The sequence below is a fragment of the Electrona antarctica genome (genome assembly GCF_951216825.1).
Source record: "Electrona antarctica genome assembly, chromosome: 7".
In the NCBI taxonomy this organism is placed as follows: Eukaryota; Metazoa; Chordata; class Actinopteri; order Myctophiformes; family Myctophidae; genus Electrona; species Electrona antarctica.
This window is the reverse complement of record NC_136812.1, coordinates 52,582,336-52,593,470: the sequence shown is the minus strand read 5'-3', so window position 1 is coordinate 52,593,470 and position 11,135 is coordinate 52,582,336. Positions and strand designations below refer to the sequence as shown.

At 47.1% G+C, this 11,135-nt stretch overlaps 1 protein-coding gene across 1 annotated transcript; it reads left to right on the top strand.

Moving 5' to 3' along the window:
- Positions 1 to 906: 906 nt before the first annotated feature.
- On the top strand, positions 907 to 5,274 carry LOC306926329 (leucine-rich PPR motif-containing protein, mitochondrial-like; the record flags this gene model as incomplete). Its single annotated transcript, XM_079505593.1, has 1 exon — positions 907 to 5,274. The coding sequence occupies exon 1, from the start codon at positions 916 to 918 to the stop codon at positions 5,272 to 5,274; it is 4,359 nt and encodes a 1,452-aa protein (XP_079361719.1). The 5' UTR covers positions 907 to 915.
- Between the last annotated feature and the right edge of the window lie 5,861 nt (positions 5,275 to 11,135).

Sequence of the window (11,135 nt, the reverse complement as noted above, 5' to 3'; positions counted from 1 at the left end):
TATTATAAACACCTTCGTCTTCAATGTTTGTGTATATGCAATGTTTGTGTTTACACAAACACTCAAAAATGGCCATTCATTTTCAATGGCATGTAATGCGTGTGTTGGGACAATGACGTAAAACTGGCCATTCATTATCAATAGCATTAATCATTAATCATTAGCATTAGTGTTTACTAAAAAAAATCACACCCGTGTGAACTGAGTGGTGTAAGGTCTTATATAGACTGATCAGCTGTGGTCTGACGTAATGTCTGACGTAATTAAATCACACCCGTGTGAACTGGGTGACCATAGCAACCATGCTCATTTTTTGGTACGAACAGACAGACAGACATGTAAACTAACAAAGCCAGTTGTAGGAGTGGTTCAAAAAAAAAAGGGGGGGGGGGGGGGGTGCACGTGGACCCCTCCTGGGGCCTCTACTAATATTTGGACCTGGCTGATCTAGAGATAGAGCTGGAGCACATTAGTGCTGACATCATGCCAATGTATAGAACTCCATATATGGATATTGCTCGACCAGAGCTAATGTGGATAGGACTGTCATGGTGACAAGCATCTAGCCGACTGGCATCATCCTGGTGACAAGCATTCAGCCAAGCCCTATATGGTTATTGATCAGATCATTGCCAGCACAGTATTTACTACGCTCCCCTCTGCATCATACTCTGACTCTGAGATGCGCTAGCCCCTCCTATGCCCAGCTATCCGTGTTTGTGTAAACACAAACATTGAAGACAAAAGTGTGCAAACACAAACATTGAAGGCAAAAGTGAGGACGCAAATTGTGATTGGCCGGGCGTGAGAGCGCCCCTCACTTCACACGGGTGTGATCTTTGAAGATATCGTCCACCAGAAGTCTTATGTCTGCTAGGTTATATCTTCTGACGGAACACCGCTACTGAAAAAAACATGGCTGCGCTCTTGAGATCAGCCCGGTTCCTCAGATTCTCACCTTCTGGGTCGCTTCAGATCATCGGAACCAAGCGAAATGGGCTGCCGCTCGGCGGGCTGTATGGCGGAGCCGTCGGTGGCAGAATAACCGGGCCGTGTACCAGGCGGGTCGCCTCCGGTGTGGGAAATGCGCCCAGGCCCTGTGCGTGGCCCTGTGCATCATCAGGGACCATGCGAGGCTACACGGTCTCTACAGAGCAGAGGGAGGGCGATGCCAGCCTAGGGGTGCGTTCCAAGCAGGCACAGCAGTTTGATTGGGCCCTGGCCAAGTTGGACAACTCTGTGAGGAGGACGGGACGCATCACCAAGACCCAGTTGCTCCGCATCTTCCACGACATTTGCAGGGCAGGCTATCCTAGTGGTAACCAGGCTCTACTGCTGTTGCGTAGCTGTGGCTGTCTGATGCCAGAGATGCCGTTGGCAGATCGCACAGACCTCGCACACCGCGTCTGGGACAAGCTACAGGAGCTGGGTGCATCGTATGATTCCAGCCACTACAACGCCTTGCTGAAGGTTTATCTGCAGAACGAGTTCAAGTTCTCCCCCACTGAGTTCCTGGCCAAGATGGAAGCTGCTAATGTTACGCCCAACAGAGTGACCTATCAGAGACTTATCGCAGCGTATTGCCAAAATGGAGATATTAAGGGAGCCAGCACCATCCTAGGTTTCATGAAGAGCAAAGACCTGCCCATCACTGAAGCTGTGTTCAACTCCCTGTTAACGGGCCACGCCAAAGCGGGTGACATGGAAAGTGCTGTGAACGTCCTTCCTGTGATGCGTGGAGCGGGTATCGAACCCGGTCCAGACACTTACGTGGCACTGCTCACTGCATATGCTGACAAGGGAGATATGGAGAATATTAAAAAGACAATGGAGACAGTGGAGGAGGCTGCAGACAGCAGTCTCATGGACAGGGACATTATGCAGGTGATCTTCTCTTTGGCCATGGCTGGACACCAGCAGCACATCCCAGAGCTGGTGGAGCGCATGAGGCATGAAAGGGGCTATGTACCAGATGCTATGAACCTGTGTTTGAGCCTGATCACGCAGGGACAGGAGGACACAGCCTTCGCAATCCTCAAGACATTCCCCACCCTGCAGGCTTACAATGTGAACTCTGACAGCCCCGACCTGGGCAACTTCTTCCTCAGACACTGTGTCAACATGGAGAAGCCTGTGGAGAAGATTGTCGGTTACTGCAAAGAGCTCCAGGATGCCAATCTACATGCATCGCCGCTGTTCTTCACTCTGTCATGTGCACTGGAGGACAAAAAGACGGGTTTTTCACATGAACTGATGAAGGCAGTGAAGGAGCAGGATCTACCATTAAGGCCTCACTACTTTTGGCCCCTCCTTGTGCACCATGTGAAGGACAGCAACACTGCAGGCGTGTTGGACGTGTTGAAAAGCATGCAGGAGCTGGGAGTGCCTGCTGATGCGGAGACGTTCTCCAGATACATCCTCCCGGTCTTCCCCGACAAGGAGACCGCGCGCCGGGCCCTAGAGGAGGTGGGCTGCTCCCTGCAGTCGGAAGGCTTTCTCTCTTCAGAGATTCGCTCATTCGCTACTACTAGTGACCTGGCTGCACTCTACGCCACGTTGTCAGATCCCTCATTCCCTGCGATGGACCTCACTGCTTTCCGAGGCAGTCTCATCGCTGGATTCAAAAAGTCTGACAATGTGGAGAACATGGTGAAGATTACAGAGTTCCTGTACAACGACCCACGCTTCTGCAGGGAAAACTCCACTCCTGCTGAGGCTGTATCCTTCTTTCTGTACCACTTGATCGATTCCATGGGGGAGCGGGATTTACACGCACAGGAAGAGAAACTGAGACAATACTTTCACAAGCTCAAGTTACAGAACATCGTCATCCCATATAACATCTACAGAGGCATCAGGAACATCCTGGCTTCCTTCAATCTCGAAGATCTCATCAAGGATGTGCTGTTTCTGGTGGACCCTTGTGACAGAGTCACCGGTGCTGAGGGAAAGCTGTTGATGCTGGAGAAGAACCTGGCTCAACTGAAAGAGGAGGGCAAACCCGTAGGAGCTGTTTTCAAACAACTCATACTGTTACTCTGTGCTGAGGATAAACTACAACGTGCCCTGGAGCTGAAACAGGAATTCGAGGACGAGATTGGCCGCCACGCTGGCGGTTGCGCCGCCCTCATCAACCTTTGCTGTCGCCACGACAATGTGGAAGAGGCCATCAACCTGAAGACAGAGATGAGTCGTAAGGATTCTTCGGCGGTGCTGGATGCGAGTAAATACCTTGCCTTGGTCAAGGTTCTGGCTAAGCATGGCAGAATGGACGAGGCAGTGGACATGCTGAAGGAGATGAGAGAGAAGGAGGTGATGTTGAAAGAGCACAACCTCACCACACTCTTTCACTTGCTCAACGGTCTGGGGGCCAAAGGTGACGTCGGCGGCGTCCGGCGTCTCCAGGACACGGTGTTCGCGCTGGGACTGACCAGGCCCACCGGCAACCTCTGCTCGCCGCTCGTCTCCGCTTACCTACAGAACAACGACACACCCGGCGCTCTAGAAGCAGCCATGGAATGCTACAAGCGCTTCAAGCAGATGCCTCGTATCCATGATATCGCCGTAGCCTTGGTTGAAAAAGGAAACACTGATCTGCTGCAGAAAACCATGGACTTTGTGAGTCAGGAGCGAGGAGAGATGACCATGCTGTATGACCTCTTCTTTGCCTTTGTGCAGACAGCCCACTACCGCGAGGCCCACAAGATCATAGAGACTCCTGGGATGAGGGCAAAGCCTGGGCGCCTGCAGTGGTATGCAGAGAAATGCATTGGCGCCAACCAGATGGAGCCCTTAGACAACATGGTGGAGTTGACAGCCAAGCTGTTTGAGTGTGACCGTGATGAGATGTACAGCTACATCCTCCGTCTATGCAAGGAGACGAACGACTTCCATAAGGCAGAGGCGACTTGGACTAAGATGCAGGACGAAAATGTGATTCCCAGGGAGAGGACCATGCGCCTACTGGCCAACATCTTGAAGAGCAATGGTCAGGAGGTGCCCTTCGAGGTGCCTGAGACTTGGTATGAAGACATCTCCACCATGGAGGAGGTCCAGGTGCTGACGGAAGCCCCCAGAAGTAGGATGGCTGCGGCTGACCCCTTCCGAGCTCTCCCCACCCCTGACAAAGCAGGAATAAATTGCACAACACGCATGCTGACACTGTGTAAGAAGAAAAGGCCCAAAGAGGCCTATGGGATGCTGAAAGACGCTGACCAAAAAGGAGCGGCTGTGAATCCCGCCGCTTATGACATCCTGATCCGCTCGCTATTGGCTGAGGGAAGCCTGGAGGAGGCCATGCAGGTGAAAGACATGGCTGTATCTTGTGTCTCAGGTTTCCAGCTCAGTGACATTGCCAACAGCTTGCTCATTGTCACACTCAGCAAGAATGGCCAGACAGAAGAGGGCATGGCGACACTGAAGTCCATGCTGCAGGCGAACCAGGTGCCCATGACGCTCGCCATCACTCGACTGGTCCAGGCCCTGGCTCAGGGTCCCGAGGCTGACGCGGCCGGCATCCAGGAGGTGGCCTCCCTGACCAAAGCCCTGGGCTCTCCCCTCGCCGTGTCCAGCATGCTGTTCGCCAACAACACGGCCCTTGCACACATCAGGAGGGGTGAGGTGGAGTCTGCCGTAGAGGTTTTGGAGGCAGTGTACACCGCTCCAGGGAGCTCATTCCCTAACATGTCCTTCGTCTACAGAAAGGTCCTGGAGGAGAACCACGACGAGGCCATGGACAAACTGAGTGCTATGGCGGAGCGCCTAGCCAATCACTTTGGCTGCTGCAGGCCAGCCGCAGACCTCTTCCTGACGCTAATAGACATGGACAAAGTGGAGGATGCAAAGTTCCTGCTAGCTCGCTGCAACGCAGTGGCCGAACAGAAGGCCGTGATGGTGTCCTACCTAGCTGGACTCTCCAAGAAACCGGGACAGGTGGACAAGGTCAAGAGCCTCTTGAGCCTTATTCCAGATTTCACAGAGAAGGACGTCCAATACACGTACATGATGAAATGCTACGCTCAGGATGACGACCTGGCATCGGCCAAAGCTCTTCATGAACAGATGCTGAGGGAGCGAGTGGATGTGGACGACCTGTCACTCAAACGGCTAGCCGTGCTCTACCGACGCGCAGGGGAGGCGGCCCCCTACGCAGAGCCCCCCGAGTCCTTTAAGTTCTACGCAGAAAAGCTGAAAGAGAGAAAAGCCCAAGCAGAAAGAGGATTAGAGTCTCCCAGCCTCACCTCTTCCCTCCATCCCTCCATTCTTTGTCCTTAACATGTTGACTCCTACTGACAAATAAATATACGTTAATTAAATCCCATCTATTGTCTGCTAATACATTCTATAAGGGTTTTTATTTATTATGTTAGATCGCATTTTGGCACATCATGTCAATGCATCTATATCTGTCTGATCATGGAACAACACCCAAATATGACTGTGACAAAAAAAAGAAAGGAGAAAAAAAACTTCCTTGCAGACTCTGCAGACAGACTGCAGAGTAGAAGCGAGAGAGACCGTTGAGATTTGAGAGAGATTACTAGTACTACTAATATACTACTACTAGTAGTAGTGGTAGTAGTAGCACTGTAGCAGTGTGTTAGTCCAGATGGAACGGGGGTCCACACGCATAGGGTGGATTTTTACCAGCATCTTCGGAGAAGTGCTGGTCAGTATTCGCATGGGAAACTTGCAACACTAGATCCACACTGGTAGTCGACCGGTAGATCATTCTGCTGAGTGTTGCCAAGTCTGCATATTTCCAGCCTGCATATTTCCAGCCTAACGTGGAGGCTGCTTAGCTTATTTCTGTCAAGACAGTTGGCAACACTGGCAACCATACTGCCGATCATTCTGCTGAATGTTGCCAAGTCTGCATATTTCCAGCCTGCATATTTCCAGCCTAACGTGGCAAGTCTGCATATTTCCAGCCTCCATATTTCCAGCCTAACGTGGAGGCTGCTTAGCTTATTTCTGTCAAGACAGTTGGCAACACTGGCAACCATACTGCCGATCATTCTGCTGAGTGTTGCCAAGTCTGCATATTTCCAGCCTGCATATTTCCAGCCTAACGTAGATTCATTCACAGTTGCTTGCCTGGTTTGGTTTTTGGAGGCTGGTTAGCCTATTTCTGGCACGTCAGTTGGCAACACTGGCAACCATACTGCCGAGTACTTCTGATTGCTGATTGGCTGCTTTGGCTGCCTTTCTCTCAGTCAGTTCATTCTGAGTCAAACTTCCGCGATCATGGGACATGGATGGGAATGTGCAGTCAAAATCGCCAAAGCGAACTCTATAATCTCAATACTTAGGCACAAACCAACTATTTACGAGGAACAATATTGATGGAACTAAGAGATTCGCTGAGTTAGCTATATTTTATATACAGACATTTAGAAGGAATAAGCACAATCGCTATGCAACATTTCCTCCTCCATTTTCCGCGAGGCGGAATGTTTGAAGGCACACACACACACACACACACACACATGCACTCAAACTTTATTATTGATCATGCGTGACGTGAAACCAACTATTTACGAGGAACAATATTGATGGAACTAAGAGATTCGCTGAGTTAGTTATATTTTATATACAGACATTTACAGTTAAATGTGTGTGCAGTGCATGCACTCAAACTTTATTATTGATCATGCGCGACGTCATGAAAGCATTTGTAGGTCAGACAGGCAATACTATAGGCCCACATGTATATATAAAGTAAACCAACCTAGATTCCTAGCATTTATTCATTACATCTTGTGTAGGCCTACACGTGCGTACATATTTTTGCTCTGGATGGGTGGCGGGTGCGTTCCTGTGGGTCAGTACAGTGACATGGAATCGGGCCGGCACCCTGGGTGCCTTCCTGTGGGTCTGGAACTCCCCCCCCCCCCCCCCCCCCACACACACACACACACACACACACACACACACACCGAGTTGCACCACTCACTTCACACCACACGGGTGTGATTTATTTTCCTTAGACAATTTGATGCAGACATAGGCCTGTACTTCTGTGTCTGAATGGGACAATCTAATTTCTTTACTTTTGCTTTTTAATTGTCACAATAATTATTATTATTATTACAAGAAATAATAATAATACATTATTATTATTATTATTATATAAGACGGAGGCAACAATTGTGCAAATAGCCAATCTACAAGTTCACAACGACCTTGTACATCTGCTATTCACAACATTTATCTGTTGATAAATTTGAAGTGGGGGGTCCCCACTTCAAATAGCAGCCTGAAAAGGCTCCTAAAAATGCTAACCTTATATTAAACACACATAGATACGGAAGATGCTGGTTATTATTCATAATGAATCATGTCTTGTTTTTAAAGCCACTTGTTTTTGAGTGGTGCAACCACTCCAAGGAACAGCAACCTATGTGTTAACCTATGGGACTATGAGTACCAGTAGGGGCAAAAGTGGCGCTGTTGTGCCAGAAACAGAGAGAGAGAGATAGTGCTGCACTGCTGCCTGCTAATGAGAGAGAGAGAGAGAGAGAGAGAGAGAGAGAGAGAGAGAGAGAGAGAGAGAGAGAGAGAGAGGGGCAGGGGGAGAGGGGAGTTGCACCACTCAGTCCACACGGGTGTGATTTTTTTCTTAATCCTTGAAGGGTATATTTTAAGATTCTGCCAGGTAACAGGCTAAAAACATGTCCCATGGGATTCATTTTTAACCCTTTCTTAAACAATCCTACCAAAAAAAAAAGAAAAAACTGATATAAACAACCTACAGGGACAAATGAACACATGTTTCCGTACAATTAGGACCCAAGGAATACAAATAAATGGTTATTATTAAGAGTCAAGGACATCTCTTGACTCTATTGTAAAAAAAACTGCCCAAAGAATAGCTGAAAACGTTCCGATCACATCTATACTTAACATTGTGTGAAATTGTTATGCTATTTTGGAAAAACTTTGACCATATTCATGTTGCACCAGATCTAAGGGACACATATTTAGTAAAAGCACAGTCAATTGTAATTTTGTATTTTAATAATTTATTGGAATATCTTTCCTCTCCCAAAATGTGTCACTACCGAAACATAGACCTTTACCTTTGAATAAAGATACTTATTTTAGTCTCTTATTTTTTTCAATTCCCCCATACAGACCTTTTTTTAAAATTAATGTAGGTGGTTCCACAATAAATTAAAATTGATATTTCAACAAACAAAATTTCAAAAAAAAAAATATATGTTGAATTATTAGGATTAATCAAAATCTAAAGGCTATATTCTTTGTAAAATGCATAACGTTGATTATATTGATTTCAGCATCAATGATAGTTGACATTACACATACACCTAACCAATCATGACCTGAAAATATTGGTTGATAACTCACTAGTTTTTATTTTTGACAAAACAACCAGTATTTTGGTAGTGACTGTATTGTTACGGTAGTGACCACAGCAATGTCTTTACAATGGGGTGCCATAGTCACGTAACTCACAAGAAAAGCTGCTATTAGGCTGTCAGTCCAAGGGTTAATTCCTTCACCTGCGAGCTGATTAAAACGAATCCTGCAAAGAACCGCATTCTACTCCGCCCAAAAACGGGGGTTTCGCTTCGCTTCCAATCGCACTTGATTTCGATTCGGTGCAGGTGGGAATGCAATCCGCAGCAAATAAAGGAAATGAAGCAAACGATGTGGCGGGTGAGGTAACAGGTCAGGTGGCCCCAATTCCATCTCGCGTCTATCCGTTACCGTGGATAGACGTGGTCGAATGAGGAGACTTTAGCCCTGATCGAAATGAGGACGAGTACATTAATCAATTGCTTAAGGAAACACATAAAAACACTGCAGTGTATTATAGCCTACACTACAGAATATTCTGTCTGTTTGTCTGTGCGTGCCGTAAACATGGAGTGCTGTCACTGTCTGGGGACTGGGGAGTAGTAGGGACTTTCATCTCGATAAACTTGTAAACATTTTGCGCTGCTGTCTGTTATATCAGTGCGCTCATCGTGCCTCCATGCCCAAAATAACAATGCGTGGCTGTGTGCGGAGAGAGAGGGAGAGAGAGAGGGGTGGGGGGGGGGGGGGGGGGGGGGTCCAGTCCCAGACGGCACAACACATGTTATGAGTATAATTGTATCACCATAGATTTCACTGTGTAGGCTAGTTTATGAATGGAACGTATTGATAAAGGTCCCCCCTGCTGCGTTTCCAATTGCTGCGGATGACAGTGTGAAGGTAAACCGCAGCAAATTAAATATGCAAGAATCCCAATTGCTCCGCCAATTCGCATCGAGTCTACCGAAGTATTAGGTGGGAATGTGACCTAAGTTGTTGAGTGCAGATTATGATCCCACGCGGCCACCTCCTCCCCTGCTCTGCCTACTGGCACGAATGGGACAGGATTCAACTTTTGCGTGCATGCGTGTGTTTATTTGTTTGTGTCGGTCGGTCGCGCGCACGTGTCTGTGAGTGTGTGTGTGTGTGTGTGAGAGAGAGAGAGAGAGACGTGTGTGCCCGTGTGCACATCATGTGAGCGAGCGAGAGATTTGATTTGATTTAATTATTAGATCCCCATTAGCTTACTGTGAGTCACAGCAGCTATTCTTCCTGGGGTCTTAAACATATCATTAAAACATTTCTTCCATATTATTACATACATTTACATACAACATTCATCCAACACAACAATAGAACACAAAACTAGAGATGTGACGTTCGTGAACGAGTCGGATCATTTGAACGGCTCTTTGAAAGGAACGATGGGATCCGGTTCACAGTAGGGAGCCGTTCCTTTTTAGAGGAGGAGGGGGGCAGGGGGGTTTCAACCAGGGCCGGTCATGAGCAAGCTGGCGCCCTAAGCAGGATACACTGGGGAGGCACTGGGGGGGAGACTGGGGAGGCACTGTGGAGGCACTCCACTTCTCTTGAGTGAACAAAAACAACATCAGCTTCTTCTTAAAACTCATATAGTTTGCCTCCCACTGGCCAGCCGGGGAACCTGATGGAGGGGAAAGGAACTGGTTGGAATAACGTGTTCCTTCCACGCGCTACGTCCAACCAGGGAAACTCCCCCCTGTCAGGTGTAAAGGAGCAACTTGGACACTCAGGCATGAAGGAAGCATGAGTCCGTTGCTCTCCCCATGTCCCCCATATATGGGGACTAGGTTGGCGGAGGGTGTGACAGGGGTGAAAAATGGGTTACAAAATCGTGGGATAAACATTTAGTAAAAAAAAAACTCATATAGTTATCCTCATAAACAAAAAACATAGGTAAAGAGTTCCATGCCACCATTGCTCTGTAATAATAAAAGTGGACCCAAAGAACTTCCCTGAGGCACACCACAACTCACTGGCTTCAACCCAGAATAACTTCCATTAAAGTATACAGTATATTTCCTGTCAATAAGATAACTTTCAATCCACGCCGTAGCAAGTGCTTCAAATCCATAACATCTCAATTTATTCAGTAAAAGCGTGTGATCTAGAACATCAAATGCTGCACTTAAATCTAACCGACTAATTTTTTATCATCTATTTCAGTCATCCAATCATCTGCATCTGAGTTAATATAGGAGTGCCCCTTCCTATATGCATGCTGGTATACTGTATTTAGATCATTTTTACAGAAGTATTCTATACACTATTCTTTCCATAATTTTACTCAAGCCTATTTTTTATCTGAGAAAGGTTATTGGCTATTTTCCATTCCTCAGGACATATGCCTTTGTTTAAACTCAAATTCCTTATGTAAGCTATAGGCATAGCAATCAAATCAGCCACAGGTTTCAATAACTTAATTTCAAAGATTATCTACCCCTGAAGGTTTCTCTGGACTCATTTGCAATGATTTCTCAATTCTGTCAATACTAACATTATTAAAACCAAATTTACATGATTAATTATTAATTCATTGTAAAGCTCATCTTTGTTTGTAACCACCATATCACCACATATCACACAGAGAGAGAGGGACAGAGACAGACACTGAAAGAGGCTGTGTGTGACAGTGTGTGACAGTGTGCGTACTTGTGAGCGAGAGAGAGAGAGAGAGACAGATACTGAAAGAGACTTTGTGTGTGTGTGTGTGTGTGTGTGTGTGTGTGTGTGTGTGTGTGATAATCAAACCTATTCATTCTGGTTTTGGTCTT